This window comes from Meleagris gallopavo, chromosome 4 (genome assembly GCF_905368555.1).
Source record: "Meleagris gallopavo chromosome 4, MGAL_WU_HG_1.1, whole genome shotgun sequence".
NCBI lineage: Eukaryota > Metazoa > Chordata > Aves > Galliformes > Phasianidae > Meleagris > Meleagris gallopavo.
Genome location: NC_139407.1, coordinates 25,793,102 through 25,811,544, shown reverse-complemented (window position 1 = coordinate 25,811,544; position 18,443 = coordinate 25,793,102). Strand labels below are relative to the sequence as shown.

The 18,443-nt window shown below is 39.2% G+C and overlaps 1 protein-coding gene across 3 annotated transcripts in view; it reads left to right on the top strand.

Annotated features, from left to right (window-relative positions):
- Positions 1 to 18,443, top strand: part of PTPN13 (protein tyrosine phosphatase non-receptor type 13) — a 106,968-nt gene that overhangs the window by 20,698 nt on the left and 67,827 nt on the right. For all 3 annotated transcript variants that reach the window (XM_085222530.1, XM_085222531.1, XM_085222529.1), the window contains exons 2-5: positions 1,352 to 1,471; positions 10,578 to 10,747; positions 15,758 to 15,823; positions 17,568 to 17,753. In XM_085222530.1, coding sequence (XP_085078656.1) covers positions 1,357 to 1,471; positions 10,578 to 10,747; positions 15,758 to 15,823; positions 17,568 to 17,753 — 537 coding nt within the window. In that variant the 5' untranslated portion in view covers positions 1,352 to 1,356. The remainder of the gene's footprint in view (positions 1 to 1,351; positions 1,472 to 10,577; positions 10,748 to 15,757; positions 15,824 to 17,567; positions 17,754 to 18,443) is intronic.

The window sequence follows — 18,443 nt, the reverse complement described above, 5'->3', positions numbered from 1 at the left end:
AAGGTGGAAAGTTGGAAACAGACTTCACGTGCATACCATGAGCACAAGAGAAAAGTCTTTGTGTTCCCCGTGGTGTTACTTCTTCTAAGCCCAATATTGTCCACTCCTGAAATTCAGGAGCAGCCACTGCATTCACCAAGGGACAGACCCTTTGGGAGGACCCTAGAAAATGAGGAGATGGCAAGTTCAGAAGAACTGAGCATTTTGAAATGTGTCATTCCTATAACTTTCTTCTTGTGAAAAGCTCACAGACAGTCTGGAGAATGTGGACAGTACCTGCAGAGAACTGAATGATAGAATTGTAGAACCGCTAGGTTGGAAAAGTTCTCTAAGATCACCAAGTCCAATCACCAGTGCATCCCCACCATGCCCACTAACCGTGTCCCTCAGTGCCACATCTCCATGGTTCTTGAACGCCTCCAGGGACAGCCATTTCACCACCTTCTTTGGCAGCCTGTGCCACTGCATCACCACTCTTCTGGAGAAGAAATATTACCTCTTGAAGTCTGTGAAAGCACAGTTTCAGATATAATTTTCTTCTGACCACTTCCAGGGTTACAAAAGACCATAAATGGGTCAGCCCAAACTTCAAGGTAGAGAGAGAAAGGTAGAGAGAGAAATCACAGCATTGTTTCCTTATTCTGTATGAGTATTAGTGAGACAGAACTGAGAAAGTTCCTTTCAGTTGTGTTACCCTTCTTGTCTGTCAAAGCAGCCAGCACTGCAATTTTAAGATGGTTTTCAGGAAGAAAAGATAAAATTAAAAAAAATTGACCATAATTCTCCGTAGGTGCCTTTCAGTGAGAATTTGCAGCTTGTGCCATTTTGCACAATACCATGTTTGTAGTAATGAGTGCTTTGTTGTATTCTACTTCAGTTTTCCAAATCAGTTTTTAATTTATTTTTCTTTCACTTATGCTACGATGATTAAATGAAACCTAAAAGCTGGAAAAATAAACTGTCTCTAATAAAATGCAGCCAACAATATGTAATTTTCAGTACCATAATATATGTCGATTGCTCCAAAAGCAATGCTCTCTATTTACTCCCATGGGAATTACTATAGAAACCGAGAGCACAATATTACCAATGGATACAACAAATTCTCAGCTACAAAATGCTATTTTTCAACATAATCATTACCATTAGCTATGCATTTTTGCCAGTGATGAACAAGAGATGTTTGGTATTTCATCATCATAAGAGCAGGTGATCAATTTTGTGTTGTTTTCTTTTTATCCTTATGGTAGATATTTTATATTATCTATGTCTGTTGAATTCTGTTAATATCAGAGGACTTGCAGAAAGTAATTGCTGTATATTCTTAACTCGGATGTGTCTCGTTTTGCAGATAACATGCATGTTTCACTGGCTGAGGCTCTGGAGGTTCGGGGAGGGCCACTGCAAGAAGAAGAAATATGGGCTATTTTGAATCAAAGCGCTGAGAGCCTTCAAGAGCTCTTCAGAAAGGGTAAGCATTTTCAAGGAGGGATATATGCAGTACTGGAAACATCTTGCTTATGTTTTCCTGTTATGTACTCCCATATTCTTCAGCTCTAAACACACATAGTAACCTACCCCTCAGTAAACTGCTTTTCAGGTGAGCTGTGCCTCAGCCCAGCTACTATTTCCAGCCATTCTGTCATGTTCTGTTGGGACATAAAACACGTTGGGTTTTGCATGGTGACAACTTCACTTTGGTAGGAGGTTACTATGTACTTTCTGCATTATTGTAGGCATTTAGAAAGGAGATGGAAACGCAGACAAAGCGTTAAATGTGGCTGAAGTGATTGGAGCAATTTGATATCGAAGGGTTCACAGTGGAAGGAAGGGATGCCATTCAGAAGGACCTTGACAGGCTGGAAAGGTGGTGGGCGTGGGTGAACCTGATGAGGTTCAACACGGCAAAGTGTAGAGTTTTGCACTTGCATCAGAGGAATCCTAGGCATCCATACAGACTGGAAGGAGCGGTCCTTGAGAGCAGCCCTGCGGAGATGGACCTGGGGGTCTTGATAGATGAAAAACTTAACATGAGCCAGCAGTGTGCCCTTGCGACTCAGAAGGCAAATGGTATCCTGGGCTCCAACAAAAGAGGGGTGACCAGCAAGGACAGAGAGGTGGTTGTCCCCCTCTACTCGGCTCTTGTGAGGCCCCATCCGGAATACTGTCCAGATCTGGAGCCCCCAGTACAAGAAAGACAGAGAGCTGTTGGAGAGGGTCCAGAGGAGAGCCACGAAGATGAACAGGGGACTGGAGCACCTCCCCTATGAAGACAGGCTGAGGGAGCTGGGCTTATTCAGTCGGGAGAAAAGAAGTCTGCGGGGTAACCTCATTGCAGCCTTTCAATACCTAAGGGGAGTCTGAAAACAGGAGGGGAATCAACTCTTTGAAAGGGTTGGTAACTGCAGGACAAGAGGGAATGGTTTTAAGTTGAGGGAGGGAGATTTAGGTTAGATGTCAGGGGGAAATTCTTTACAGAGAGAGTGGTGAGGTGCTGGAACAGGCTGTCCAGAGAGGTCGTGGATGCCCTGCCCCTGAAGGTTTTCAGGGCCAGATTGGATGGGGCCCTGGGCAGTCTGGTCTAGTATTAAATGTGGAGCTTGGTGGCCCTTCATGTGGCAGGGGATTGGAGATTCACGATCCTTCAGGTCCCTTCCAACCCTGGCTATTCTGTGATTCTGTGGTCGCAAAATCAAGTGTAGTACAGTGTAGTGCAGTCATGCTCAGGCTGCTCTGAAGTGATTCAGTCCTGAGTTAGAAAAAAGCAAGCCACTGAAAAAAAACTTGATCAGAGGGCTGGCAATCACTGCCTAGAATGCATTTATCGATACATTTCTAGGTACTGAGAGGTATGTGATTGCCTGTTCTATTTTCAGATATTTTCAAGTGGTGTCAGTAAATCTCTCCCCACTGACCCCAAGGAAGACTGTAAGCTGAGAATCTTATCTGCTGTGCTGCTAGTAGTTCTGTCCTAGCATTAGATCTAAGTCTGGTGCCCTTCTTCTCCCTCCTTTCCCTCATGTTTTCCTTCATTTTTATAACCTGCACACCCTTCAGCCTCTGCATACCCCCCCACTTTTTTTTTTTTTTTAATAACAATAAAAACTGATGTCAAGCTTTGGACATTGGTGTCACCTTTAATCTGGGCTTGGATAGAGGCTGCATTTCCACTGTATGTCCAGCATTTGAAAAAATTAATGGAGATATGTCATCTGCCTGTATCTAGGCATGCATATGTGTGCTTATACAAGTTTATTCAGGAAAAATCAGAAGCTCTCACTTTGAAAACATCTGTTATTGTCATCATTCTGCCTTATTGCTATGCAAGGGACATGTTTTCATTATTGAGGGAAAATTCTGTTGTATTTTTTGCATGGATTTTGCTTATGGTTAAACATTGCAGTTGTTTTGTTTTTTTGTGTGTGCTTTGTTTTTAAGATATGCTTTAGACAAACTGAGTGTCTTTGCAAATGCCAGATCTGTCTTATATATGACATTACCTCTAGATGTGTTCACAAGAATCAAAAGAAGACAGATGTGAGCAGAAACTTCGATAAAGAATTAGATTTTTGATCAAGATTGTCTTAATTTTTTGATCAGGAAATGTTATCAGCTTTTCTGAAATACTTTTTTTGAATGTAAATTATGGGTAATTTTAGGTGCTGTATACAAATTGAATTTCTGCCTTGTGCTAGCAGCAGTCCACATGGAGTGAGAAATATTCCCTATTAGGAAGATTCACTTTATTGTTGCTATTTGACCAACTCTCTCTGCTCCTCGTATTGCAAGAAGAGGAATCTTCTTTCCTGTCTCTTTGATATCTCTAAAAGAGAATTGGAGAACGATTTATTTATTTGTTTTAAGACAGTGAGCGTGAAGAACTACATATAACTTAAGAGATATCTTGAATGATGACAGAGCTGGACACTTCAACACTGAAAGAAGCCTGTACCATAAGTATGTAACAGTGAAACTGCTTAAAAACCGTAGACTAGAGTGAGTGTTTTGCAAGAATGAAGTCTTCACTAGAAACAGGAGCTCACCCTTTCCTAGCAGTGCAGAAGAGAGTTATAATTACAGTGAAGACTGCCAGCAAGATGAGAGTGAGAACACAGTGCATCCCTCCTTTGGAGGAACAGTGTAGAAAGATGAGAGCACAGAAAACAAAGCTGCCCCAGGACTCCTGCTGTATGCTTTTAAGGTAGGGCAGTGTCTGCCAGTCAAGACTGGCTGAGATGGAAGTTGTTTCTGGTCTCACTTCCTATCAGTGAATACCAAAACACAACTTTAGATAAAATCAGTGCCAGAAGAATCTCTCTCTTTTTGGATATGAGAGTGTTTTACTGAGCTGTTCTGCTAGTTCAGCAAACTGTTTTCAGTCGCATGCTATTAATTAACCTGGAATATAGCCCTGTGGTAAAGTGCACTTTAAAAGGCACTCAAATGAAAGAGCTTTACAGTGTAACAGTGGTTGACAAAGGCAGTTTAATTCCTCCCAGCAAGATGCAGATAACTAGTCTTTAATGAAGATTTGGCTTCTCTAAGGAAAAAAATCTAGACATCTTTTTTGGTCATCTTGAATATCACTTTCTGTGCTGGCTTGTAAGAATGTGTTGTGAAGCTGATGGAATAAAGAATGCAGAGGTTCCCATGAGCTTTCTTGTCTGTCTCAATTTCATTTGCTCTTTCTGGAGAGCCTGTAGTATACAGGGAATCCTAGAGGAGTCCTGTTTGTCTCAATTAATTTTCAGTCATGACATACAGCTTGACAGATTTGCCTCAGTGGTCCTATTTCCAGAGTTGTTCAGACGTGTACAGCCACTCCTGGCTGAGGTACGTTCTCCACATTTGGCTCTAGTCAGTCTCAGAGATGTGATGCTCTTCTCTCACTCTTTGTGTAGCTCTGGATTCCCTGAAACATCTTGTTCTGTAACAAAATCTAATCTTGGTGAGTATTTTCTATATTAAGTTTCCTCAGTTTAAAAAGCAAAACAAAGTAATACCTTCCCCTCCCACCCCCCAAAGAAAAAAAAGAAAAAAGCAGAATTCAGAACTACAGCCTAACTAATTTGAAATTAGGATTAAATGGCATTGGAAATTGTCATTGCTTACATTGTCATCTATTTGCAGCTTCCCCACATCAGCCCAGCAGCTACACAGACATAGAGGAATCAGCCTAAGAGACCATTTATATATTTGTGAAATCCTGGTCAAATTTTGATAGCCTTCTCTGCTTGTTTGAAGTTGAGAATTCTTGCAGTCATACCAACTGAGAAAGTATCCTTCTGTTGTTAATTAAAATTGGTTTCAGGAAATAAGGGAAAAATATTTTAGACAAGCTTCTGTTAAAGATGTGATGACTTGACTTGTAAGTGTTATGTGTCTTAGTGAGTCTGTCTACTTATTCATCAAAGCACCAAATACAAGTACATAATGAAATTCCATGTCTTCCCTTTTTAGTCACAAGTTATACCATATCTAATTCAATGATTGATCAATAAATGTGCATATTTTTATGGTTATTTGTATTTACAATTCTAACAATTGTTGAGCCCATTAAAATACTGTACAAATTGATTTCAATCAATTATAAGCAGTGAAAGGTAGGATGGAAATGCTCAGTTGCTAATCACTGGTGTAGAAGATCAAGGCTGGTAGTTGTCATGTCAGTAAGCTATAAGCTGTTAAATGGAGGAGAAAGATAATCCAGTGCTCCTGATTGCAGTTGTGAAGTTTAAATGAATCTAGTGATTTGAAAAGGCTGATACCAGACCTGCCCTTCTCTTACATCTGTTTAATTATCTTCACTAACTATTTTGTTGTTTAGAAGGTGAATCAGCTGTGTCAGACATGCTGAATCTTGTGAAGGCAGAGTAAGAGGTCTTTGAAGTGCAGTATCTCGGCTATGAGCACATAGGTGTTAGGAGCATGCTGTGCTCTTGGCACTCAGTAAAAAAACCAGGCTTTCTTCTCGTTAAATAGGTTGAAATGGGGAAAGCTTATCAGAGCTTGAAAGTGGGAAAGATTTTGTTGCTTTAGCCACTCCTGTGCTAGCATGCTTTATGAGTTCTGGAAGTAGTTGCACCATGTGGTTCAAATCAAACAATGTACTCAGTACAGGAGAAAGAGAAGGGGAGAAAACAGTTCTGCTAATAGGAGAGCTGGCTGGGTAGATACAGTCACTTTACAAAAATGTAAATGGAGAATTGTTTCTCTGAAGAAAAATTATACTATCTGAAAGTGCATGCGAAGAAAGACAGTGATGTTTTTTCAAGCACCTGTAAACCTTGTTGAGTCACCCAGTTGCATGCACTTAGCTTGGGTGAGTGTAATGAAAGGCAAGGAGCCAAAGTGAAAGATGTTGGTGGAAACTAATGGTGAGTCCTGGTAGCTGTTTGGTTGGGGAAGAGGAGATGGGGTGGGTTATTCTTGTTGATTGGAGGAAAAATACAGTAAGAGTGGGAGAAATCCACATTTTCCAGCCACCCATTGCTGGCATGTTTGAGTAGATTGCTTTTTCTACTTTATGTCATTTCCTACTACTTTTGCTAATGGCTGCAACCTAAGGGAGAAAAAGTTGAGAGAAAACACAGTTAAAGGACCTTGAATTGTTTAAATAGCTTAGGAATTCAGAATTACCAGCCATCAATATTGTAACTCTGATCAATTTTAAACAACTGCATTATTTCTTATAATATTGTTTGGGTTCTTTTGTTTTGGCTACTTGTGTGCTGTTAAACTGTTTAAAAGACTGTTTTCAAAGTCTTCAATTTGTTTGGCAAATGCTATTTAGTTGAATAATCTTCCAGATTTTATTGCACTCAAAACCAATTCAGTCTCTCCTTCTAAGTAAGACCACACTATTTATTTGTGTCTTGGCATTGATGATAAGCTGTGCTCTCACAAGGGTTTTGTTACCATGCTGCATACTTACAGAGTTAACTCAGGGCTGGCATCTCCAGCACAGCTGAAAGTTTCCTGGACATACAACTGACCAGGAGTTGTAGCCTGAATTCCAGTGCTTCTGAAAGAGGGTCTGAGTTTCTCTTTGTTGTTTTCTCCATTATTCTGAGGAATAGATTTCCCTTATGACTCTGAAAAATTCTTCTGAAAGACTAAAAGAGGAGATGAGCACCTGATGTAGCTGTAGGTGTCCCTGTTCACTGTAGGGGGTTGTACTAGATGGCCTTTAAGGGTCCCTTCCAATTCAAACAATTTGGTGATTTTTTCCATGGCACAAGCAGTGAGATGGAAGAATAGAGTTACTTGAAAATATTATTCTTAGGATAAATTTGCATAGTAGGAGCTTTGATTTGTTATGGATGCCTCAAGGAAGTAAAAAGAGGATTAATTATTTTATTCTCATCCTTTGTAAACATAGGTTGAAGATTATGATGTAGGCAGTCTGATCCAATATACTGGTTAAAAGGTACTAAAAGATGAAACTAGGAAAGTGCCAACAGAAGAATCTTGGCAAAATCAACCCCTTTTCTACTCTTAACTATGTTCACCATCCATAGCTTCAAATCATGCAGACTGTACAACGTAGATGGAAGTATTTTACATGGGTCATTAAATTCAACCTTTCCATCTACAGGGCAGAAAAGCGTGAGTTAAAGTAAACCAGTATTTGCAGGACTTCAGGCTAAATGGGTTGTTTTTTAATATTGTTAAAACTAAATCACATTTCCATTCTCATAATCTCTGGTTTCCGTAATACGCTTCAGAATATAAAGTGTTCAGAGTTATTTAAAGTCTTCATGGTACAAATCATTAAGGATAAAGCCTCATCTTTACTCAAGTTGGAGCTGTTAAGCAGAAACCTTAAAATATTTTTCAGTGTTTATTTTTGTATCAACACACAGCTGGTCAAAATCCAGTAGCTGGTTGCAGTGTTACTTTGGGAAGCTGATGACCAGCTAATGTTTTCTTTCTAGAAGTGCTTTGCAACATAATGTAATAATTAAGAATGTAATGCCTAATGGGAGGGTCTCTCCACCTCTATATTTCTTCAGTTTACCATCTCTGTGTACTGCCATAATAGTGAATAACAGTTGTTCTGTTTGTTTTGGAGGAAGTGGGGTTAGAGTTACAGTGCAAAATGTCTTTGGGGCTGGGAGAGGCAGATAATGTTGTTGTCTAAATCAGTTGGCTGTAGTGACTTCTACTTTTGCCATATCTGATGTTTCAGGTAATTGCTCAGTGAGTTTTCTTCAGCTCATCTTGTTTATAATTTTAAGTATTAGAGACGGTCTCATATTGTGAGGCTGAACTCCAACTTTGGAAGCTTGCCATAGTGAGAGAAGGTGAATGGAGAGATGGTCTTATTTAATTCTTGTGATGTGTCTTGTTATACATTGCAGTGAAACCATCACCTTGGACAAAATGGATTATTTTTACTTCTATATCAAGCAGATGTTTTGTGTAGGCTGTTGCAAATGATGCTAGGCTTAAATCATTTTGTAGCCAGGGGTCAGTCAGTCGGATTGCCCTGCAGGAAGAAGTGATGCATGCACTGCAGTCTAAGAGTTGGTTATTAATGTCTGCATGAAGTTTACATTTTCTTCTCTTGCTCAAATTTATTTGATCTTTACAAGAAGAGAGAGATTATCAAGTAGGGTTCCGTATTTGGATTTTTAGGGTGCTTTTGTTTGGAGCGTGCATGTGGTTGTTGTTGTCTGTGACAAACTGTGCTGATCTCTATGGGGAGCTCAGCAGTTCTGTACTAGAGCTTGAATTGATTTAGCCACCGTGATCAGAGATACCTTCTGCAGTAATTACTGATCTGTTTGGGATCCAGAGGACAAAGCAAGAATAGCAAAGTATGTTTCCTTGAGGCAGCAAGAAACCATTGAGCCACCCTGTGTTTCACGAAGAGCGGGGAGAAAGCATTTCTATGCTGTGAATCTGAAGCTTTTCATACTGGCTAGTAGCATAACACACTGGCATTTTAAAATGAATTAGGAAAACCATAAGAAACTTTTAAAAATATTTTTATATATAATGTGTGTGTACATATATATATGCTTTTTTGGCTTTGACTTATCACTTGAGTGTTTTTGTTTGTTTGTTAAAATTACTGTTGAATGTGAACTTCTCTGTTTAATTGTAAACTATAATAACTCTCAGGAAAATAAAAGCTCATGAAGAAGAAACATTTTGAAGTGAGAAGAGCAAGTTTTTGCAGGTTCAAGGGAGCTTAAACTTGAAATAATAAATGGAAGCGGTCTGTAGGATCTGCCCATTTTAGAATGATTTCTAACCTGGTCTCTCTTTCCTTTCAAGGAGAAATTGTGCTCAGGGTTTGACAACAATGTATGTGTTGTCTTCTCTACTGAATGAATTCCTCTGCATGCACTGGTAGGAAGGGATACTTGCTGAGCTTTCATGAGTTTGAATTGAACGCTTTTCTGGATAATTGTACTCACCAGTTAATTACACAGTCCTGCTTCCCACATCATAGAATGAGGGAAGCCTTAAAGCAGTTTCTTAGCTGCTTTGAGAGGAAGGGGAGTTGAAGAAATGGAAGGAATTACTCAGTAGATCCTTTTACATCTGATACCTCTATGCAGTAATTCAATACATTTGCTAGGAGATTAGAAATATTCTAGATTACAAGATAGTTCCACAGCCTGGGCACCAGCACTATGGGAACATCCTAAACTGATAGGAGAGTGGAAAATGTTGTTTGTGGTGATGATGAGGAGAGAAATGATCATTCTGTAGCTGGTGCTTATGATGTAGAGGAGAAAGACTTCTAAGTCCTTTGAATGTTTCCTCAGCTCTTTGGTAAATCATGTAGTAGAAATTAGTGCCCTTGGAAAAGGTTCACTTTGTATTTTTACTGACATAAAAGCTTGTACCTCCTTTGATGAAATGAAGCTGTTTTGCTATGAGATGTAGAAAAAAGAATTTCAACTTAAGAAAGTGGAAAAGGAAAGTTTGATTAGCTAGTTTGGTTCTCTGATTTCAGCGCTTGTTTTGCTATTTCAAACTAAAGTTTGGAAGGAGAATCCTAGAGAACGGTTCGGGTTAGTTCTTTGCTTTCTTCCACTGCTGACTAGAATTTTATTTCTTTTCAGTAGTGAAATTATTTCTTGCTTTGAACTAGATAAAACTGAAGCTCTCCAAAACGTTTCTGTTTGGCCCAGCCAGTCTAATACAGAATCTTCCTTTGCTCTGCTAACCTGATCTTCTCTATCCAGGTCATTGCTGCTACACCAGTACTGTTAGGAAAGCAATTAATTCCATTCCTGCTTTGGAGTTGGCCTTCATGACATGGCTCCTATAGTGTTTGATCATTTTTGGTGTTTCAGAGATGAAATAACCTGGAGATAGGAGATCTGTGAGCATGACCTTGAGGGTATGAATACTGAGACAAAATTGTCAACTTAAAAAAAAAAAAAAAAAAAAAAAAAAAAAAAAGATTATTATAGTGGTTATGCAGTACCATAGGTGAAAAGGGAAGTATATTGATATTGAATATGTGTTTGAGCAAATAAAATTACATCAAGGAATGACACAAAACAATTGTATGTTAATCTGCAAATATTTTTTTTTCCTTCTTTCAAACACAGCTGATCCTGCTGCTCTGGGATTCATCATTTCTCCATGGTCTCTCCTCTTGCTTCCATCTGGCAGTGTGTCATTTACTGATGACAATGTTTCCCACCAAGACCTGCGAGCATTCACAGCACCCGAGGTTCTGCAGAACCAGTCCCTGTCATCTCTCTCAGATGTTGAGAAGGTACTGTGTCTCTTCCACTGTGGATTGCTGTCTTTAAAAGGACCTTTTTGTCTGCAGAATTCTTTATCTGTGTGTTTCATTGATTTCTTTTGGGAAAGGGGAGGGACCCTTCTGCTTTTTTCTTTGTACATGTAAGTGGGGTAGAGATTGTGGCTGTATTGTGCCTGTAGGAATAAGTGTCTGTGTGCAGATCTGCATGTGTTCTACTAACAGCCATGCTTGAGCGGTGGCTACGTGATTTCTACACTGCCTATCTAGCTAATGGGAAGCAACATTTCACCTATTTTCCTAAAAGTAACATCAACAATTTCTTTCAAAGGCAAACAGCATGTAAGAGGTAAGCAAAACAATTACTCAAGCATGCCAAGACTTCAAAAAATCAAATACTTTTGCTCATCTCAGAAATTTTATTTTAATTATTAAAAATACTCATCAGTTGCGTGTAGAATTGTTCCTTTCCACCTTCCTTTTCTTTTCTTCCTCCAGGGTTGATGATCAGGTAGGTAATGTTTGTGTATGAAATCTTCTCCAGCTCGTTGATACAGATAGTCACGATGACTGTCGCTTCTCAGATGTTTGCCTAACAACCATTTGTTGCAAATGGTAAAGCTCTGCTTTGTCCTTGTCAAAGATATTTAGAGGTTGGAGTAAAAGGAAGCTGAGCTCTATTCTCATCTTCTTGGCTTCTCGAGATCAGTAACCCTAAGGGAAGAATAGGAGCCAAAGCTAGCGTTGTTTTAAGCTGGGAACAAGCATGAGGTTTGACAACATTTCTCCAGAAAGAGCAGCACTCTGCTCTTACATCCAAGGAAGCTGGTGTTGGCATAAGGACTATCAAAACGTGTTTATGTCTATAGAATACATGGTATGTGCTACTGTGCTACTTCTGCTTTTCCCTAAATCTTATATGTAGTTGTTTTTGTTTTTTTTTCACAACTATATCAGATGAAATCACTGCATTCTCAGTTACAAGCTCTTTCTCTGCAACATAGTAAAATGTAATGGCATAATAATGTATATTACTTGAACTATGACAAAACCAGGCAGCTAGCAACCTAAGTTGAAAGTTTTAAAAGAAAAGTAAAAATAACACTGAAATGAATGCCAGGATCAGATTCAGTAAAGTAGAACACAGCTGCCAAATTCTGCAGTCATAGTATTGGAATTATTTATCTTGCTTCAGGAGAGACAACATTGTTGAGGATAGTAATTTTGTCTCTAGTGTAAGCTGGGAGGTTAACATACAAAACAGGCCTTTAAAAACATCAGAAGCAAGTTTCTGAATGGCACATTTGTGAAATTCAGGACTGATGGCATTCTTTGCTTCATGCCAGTATTCATTCAGAACATCTAATATTAAAAGCCATTTTGTGACGTTTCTTAATCTCGAGGGAAAAAATCACCAGAGGGACCTCTGTAGGTTGTAAACATGGGCACAGAACATATCAATAAGCAGTGACCAAACATTGGCATTCTGCACATACACAGTGCTGATTAATCTCTGGTTACAGCAGTGTAAGTTTATTTCGTGACAGCAGCGCAACTTTGCTTGCTGGAAATGAGACTCCAGGCTGCAGCTATTGTGATGATGTTTCCACTGGGAAACAACTGTGACTTTACATAACCAAATTACTCAGAGTCACCTATTAACTAAACAGAACCCTTTACTGTGTGATTGAAGCTTCAGACTTTGTGTTTAGGATGAACTAACTTGATTCACAAAATCTACTAAATTTCTGCACGTTCTGAACTGTTGGGATACAGTGGGATGATATAAAAACATTTGAGAAAAGTGTTGCTGCTGCCATTCTTGTTCTCATTTAACACTTGTCAGATGAATCACAGAGTGGTGCTCCCAGTGCGACATTTGGGGCTGGGTGCAGCTAAGGACAGCCACAGTCTAAGTTGTTAGATGTTACATTATTCATCCTGCAGTCAAATAAGGGAGATTCTTCTCTTGATTTAAGGATACCATGTTTTCATGGTGGCAACAGTGTACAGTAGTGTTGTGTTAAGGTTACATTGGATAGCATGCCAAGGACAGGAGTGACTGTGATGCTTGTCTGTAACCCCTGAGGTGAGAACTGTGTAGGATAGTAGTTTGTGTGTAGTTCTTCCACGATACCCATCCTTTTGGATGTATTTGTTTACTTATGTGAAAGAAGAAAACTGCCTGAAATAAGAAAAGAAGTGAATTTGGCACAAAAACTTGACTGAAGTTATACTGGTAAAGCACTCTAATAACAGTAAAACAATGGCAAAACTCCTTACTCAGAGAATAACCTGGCCAAACTAAGCGAGTTTTTCTCCTTGCATAAAAGCAGAACTGTAAATAATTATCTTTTTGTTTCTTCCCAGTGTTTTGTGTGAAGAACCTTGTAATATTACGGCATTGTTTGAAGGCATCAGGGCCATTCAATAACTTACTTGCACATGCTTCTTTTTACTAGTTGTTTCCCTTTACATCAGTATTAAACTATGTGTTGGAGTGTATAGTGTTTGTTTTTCTCCAGATGAGCTGACTTCATGGTTCTTAGGTCTTGCTTTGCGTTAGCTTCAAACATATTTAAACTTTTTTTTTTTTTTTCCCCTACTTCTATGGTTTGCTAAAGTCATTTAATGGAAATCTGAGTGTTTTCCTCTTTGGATCTGAAATAGGTCTGGCCTGGGAGTTGGGCTTTGTGTTTTCCTATTTCTCCTGCTCTCTGACAAGACAGTGGGAGGATAGCTTTCAGCTCTGCAGCTGTGACCTCACTTGTTAGCTCAATGGAACGGTATATGCTAACTATCAGACAGCACAGTGGTCAGGCAATGAATACACTTCTGATTAATCTAGGACACTCAGTCAAATTGAATATAAATCAAATTTGATGCAACTGCAATACAATATAGCTGAAGTTATAGTGAAAGATGATTTTGTGAAGTGAATTTGGCATTGGTTTCTAGATCGTGAAAATTATTGGAATTATTTTAAAACAAAGATAAAGTAAAATGTTTTGAATGACTGCTTTAATTTCTAAGAGATTCATCTTCAATCAAAGGTTGTCTTGTGGAGAAACAGAGTATTTTAAATATCTGTTCTTGTTCAGTATTACTGAGCAAAATCACCTCTTGTTTACTGATCGTTTGAGATTAATAGAATTCATGGTGGTTTTTTGTTACTGATTTATTTATTTGCAACACATTTTTTCATAGATGGTTTTTGCCTCCGTTTTCTTGCCTGCATTTTCTCATGTAAGGAGCCTGATGCTGTGCTGTACAAAGCTCAGTCAGTGATATCTTTGTGAACAGACCGCTTTGGGATTTCCTATCTCCCTACATACCTCTGACTATCTCACCTATGCTATGGCTGTCAAGGGATGTGCCAAACACCAGTCTAGCAGCAATGTGTCTATTCATCTAGTTTTGAAGTTAGGGTGCATGAAATAGGAGAGAGTTGCTGGATTTAATGTGTGTGACATTACTTTAAACTGAAGACATGTATTCCTGGGTGGTATGTAGTGGATACATTTTTGTTTTATATGCAGTAGTAGCTTGCAAGTAACTGGAGAGAGACCGTGGGATTGAAGTGGCAGAAGTCTAGGATTGGAGCTTCTCAGAGTATGTTGATTTTCAACATTATATGAATAAAATGCATTGAATTTAAGATTAGTATGATGTTGCTTCTACTTTTGTTTAGTAATTACTTTCTTACCCTGTTTCAAGGCTGTGTATTGCTCTTTGGAATACATTATAAGGAAACATTTCCTATTTTACAAGAGAAATCTGAACATGCCTCTTACATGTGTTTGGGGCTACATGTCTGCGCAGTGCAGTGGTGACAGTTGTTTTACTGCTTTTTAAGCAGTCTGGCCTAAACAGGAAATCATTTCTATATCCTTTTTCTGAGTCTTTGAGAATACATTTTGTTTTCTATACACGGAGACTTTCCAATGCAGAGATCAATACTCATGTCCAACCTTCAGCTACTTCTACAATTTTCCACCAATTCTACAGGCTTAGAATGGGATGAAGAAAATGTCTGTTTCACAGGCTGCAAAAAAAAAAGTCTGTCTGTTGCCTTTGTCCACTCAGTTGTGACTTTATGAAACTTCATATGAAGTTTCTAGGCCTGGACAGAGCTTGTCAACGTATGTATTTAGGACTTAAGTAAGAGGTGTTGCTTTTCATTGGTGAGGAAACTTCTTTCAATGACTTACTCTTAATTTATAATTGTCCTCATAATTGCTGTTCAGTGTCTGTGCAAGTATTTAAAGTTGCACATATACTGCAATCAGTCTGATAGCAAGAGTCATCTGTAGTGTATGTTCCTAAAAACAATCCAGTTTTTTCTAGTAGTTACTTATCTGTATCATAAATGACACAGTGACCTATAGGGACTGTGTGTATTTGTGGTCTTAAATATGCAGCATTTGAAGGCTGTAGTACAACTCCAGATGAGCTTAATATGTTAAAGTCATATGTTAATATCACTGCTGTTGATATTAGCTGTTAGTTTATAGATATAACGATTAAGACATTTGTATCTTACAACATCAATGATAGAGTAAATTGACTGCTTTATACCTTTGATACTCTTGCATTCCTTGCATTTTCTCCTCTGAGTCGCATTCATCCCTTGGCAGTAGCAGCTGGCTGTCTGAGTCTTGTTGAGGCCTGCCGTGCCTTCAAACCAAAGCATTATGGTGCCTCAGGTACTGCCTTGCAGTCTGTGCCCCATCTGAGGCTGCTGGCATGGATTACACAGGCTTCTGCCTTCAACGTGAGAGGAGAGTTTGAAGTGAACAAAGAAGACAGAGACGCTGATGAGATTTGTTGCATTTTGTTGCAGTAGAGTTTGCTTCTCCAGCACTCATGGAAAAGGGGAAGGAAAATCTGAAAGTCATCTAAACTTAACTGCCAAGAAAGTGTATGCACAAAATGACTCTGTATTCTTTTCTCTGCTTTAAGATGCTTTGCGTTTCCAGTTCAGCTCTCCTGAGTTGACAGATGTCTTTTGTCTTACTACAGGTCCATATTTATTCTCTTGGTATGACGCTCTTCTGGGGAGCTGACCATGAGGTTCCTCAAAGCCAAGTAAGTTCCATTTGATTTTGTTTAATACCACAGTTTCAGACTGGATTGTGTGACCACTGTTGCATGTGAATGAACACAGTGGGCTCTCCTCGTGGGATGCCAAAGAGTGTGGATTATTTTCTGTACTTCTGAAATACTTCTGTATTTCCTGTGATGTGTGAGGATATTGTTGTTATCACACAGAAAGAAGGTGCTGATACCATATTTGTGTTTGTTTCTGTGAAGATATATTTAGGTTGGTCTATCCTTCAGTGTCATAGGCTGAAAGTCTGTAATTAATGCTGCTGAAGAAGGAGAAAATAATTTGTTTTGGTTCAGACTTCTGTATAAAAACAAATATTTAAGTAACATGGCTTTACCCACAGTAAAGCAACTTGTGATCTCTGCTGCTGTTACTTTGGTGAGCGTGGACTCAGTATATGCAGCTACATTATACAATGGCCAAGAAGGGATATATGTTGTTTGTAACAGGGAGTAACTACTGACTTGTCAGCCACTGTAGATGCAGACTGCTTAAAGCTGAATCTTATTTCTCAAGAGGTCATCTTCCACACCCACCACTCATTTTTGGAAGAAGTCTGGAACATGTAATTCATCTGCTGCCTGCGTGCTGCCTCCCCTCCAGCTGAGCTGTCAGCAGTCAGCATCATAAAGGGTGAAAATCAGGTGAACTGCATAGAGAGAGCATTTAATAACAGATCTGCTATTGAGGGATTTGGCAGTGTTGTGCAGCTCAGGGAGTTAAGGTATTTCTGTTTCATGTTTTGGTTTGGTCCCATTTATGAGTGTTATGTGTAAAGGTAAGGAAAGAAATTTGAAAGGTTGTCTGGCAGTTTAAGTGCTCCATCTCTAATGTTTTTCGGTAATGGAGTGGTAGTTGGGTACTTAGTTCTATTGATTTGGAAGTCTCTGAGTGCAGAAGTCAGAGAATTCAGTGCTGTTGTAGTTGTAGCGATACTTCTTTGCAATATCTGCCATGTCTGCCCCTAAACCCCACTGTTCTTTTAGAGAGCTCTCACATTTTTTTTGTTGTCCTGTCTTGTAGTAAGTGAAAGGGACAGTATTAAGCAAAGCAGAGAATATCTTGAGGCAGGTGCTATCTCCAAATGCTTTTTGTCAAAAAGCAGATGACAGAGTCTGTGCCTGTGAGGTGACCACCCCACCTGGGACAAGTTGCAGATTAGAAAGCTGAAGTCTCAAGTGCTTGTGGCATCTGAGAAGAGGTGTTAACACTGACTGTTGCATACCCTGTGGAATCAAATTGCACTGACACTGCTGGGTTAACTGCATGGAGAGAAGAATTTAACCTAGATTGTTCTCAGTCTTGTGGGCATTGTCCTCAAACTACAGAGTTTTGCTTCCTTCAGCAGCGTTGTTGCTGCTTTAGTCCTTACTTCTTTGTTGATGATTTTTGGTGGTGTCACTGGACTTTAGAAATGCTAGCCCAGCTGGCACAGAATATTGAAATGTGGAATTAGAGAACAGTAGAGCAGTGGACAGAGGCTTAAAAAAGTATTGCAGTGAGGATTTAATTTTTATGATTGTGACTGGCATAATGTTGAAGAACAACAAAAACAATTAATTTTCTCCAAACCTGGATGGTGACTTTAACATTGGCATTCATTTAACGTTGGCGATAAATCTCATGAATAGTCCTTTTATCATGTTAAATGTCTTTTGTTTCCATGTGTGCTGCAAGTTGCTGTTGAAACTAATTCTCCTGTCCATTTTTGTTTGTCATTAGCCTATCAAACTTGGAGATCATCTCAACAGCATCCTCCTTGGCATGTGTGAAGATGTCATTTATGCCCGAGTATCTGTACGGACCGTTCTGGATGCCTGCAGTGCTCACATCAGGAACAGTAACTGTGCCCCATCTTTTTCATATGTGAAGCAGTTAGTCAGACTGGTCTTGGGAAGTCTGTCTGGGGTAAGTGTTCATAAGCATTCGAAGATTAAGGGAGATGGGCAGGAAGAGAGGGAAGATGCTAAATCAGAGTCACTCTATGGTCATTTTTCCTCTTGTTTTACCGTGCTGCAGTTCTGATAAGAGAGAATGCTGAAAGGAGAAAAATTTTAAAATCTCAGGAGTAATTGTTTCTTTCTCCACTTACCAGTTTGTGCAGTCAACAATTCTTTCTGGAATATAGATTCACAGCTGCTGTTTCTGAGAAAGATACTTTTCTGAAATGGTTATTCACTGGAAGAAAAGTAGGGAAAAACATATTGTCTCGGGAGAGCACTAGACCTGTCACTATTTAAAATGCTGCTAAAATGATCACTGTGGATTTTCTTTTTTAAATGTGTGCTTGACTTTTGGAGGGGCACTGATTAATGAGGAGAAGGACTGAGTTATCAGTGTGGCAATTCTCCTGCATGTCTCCTCACCCCTGGGGATATGATTATTTTAGGGGAATTTATTGTCAAATGATAACAAATGCATTGGGCTGTTTTAAGAGTGAAACGCGCTGCATGTAGTCGTCCTGCAAAGTTACTGTTCCTGACAGAGGCATCTCCCTTCATCTGAACCATCACAACATACTTATGGAATAGCCACATAATTTCAGGCTCTGAAAACAGCCAAAGGCCTTGTGTTGTCGGTATTACTAAGATTGTTCTT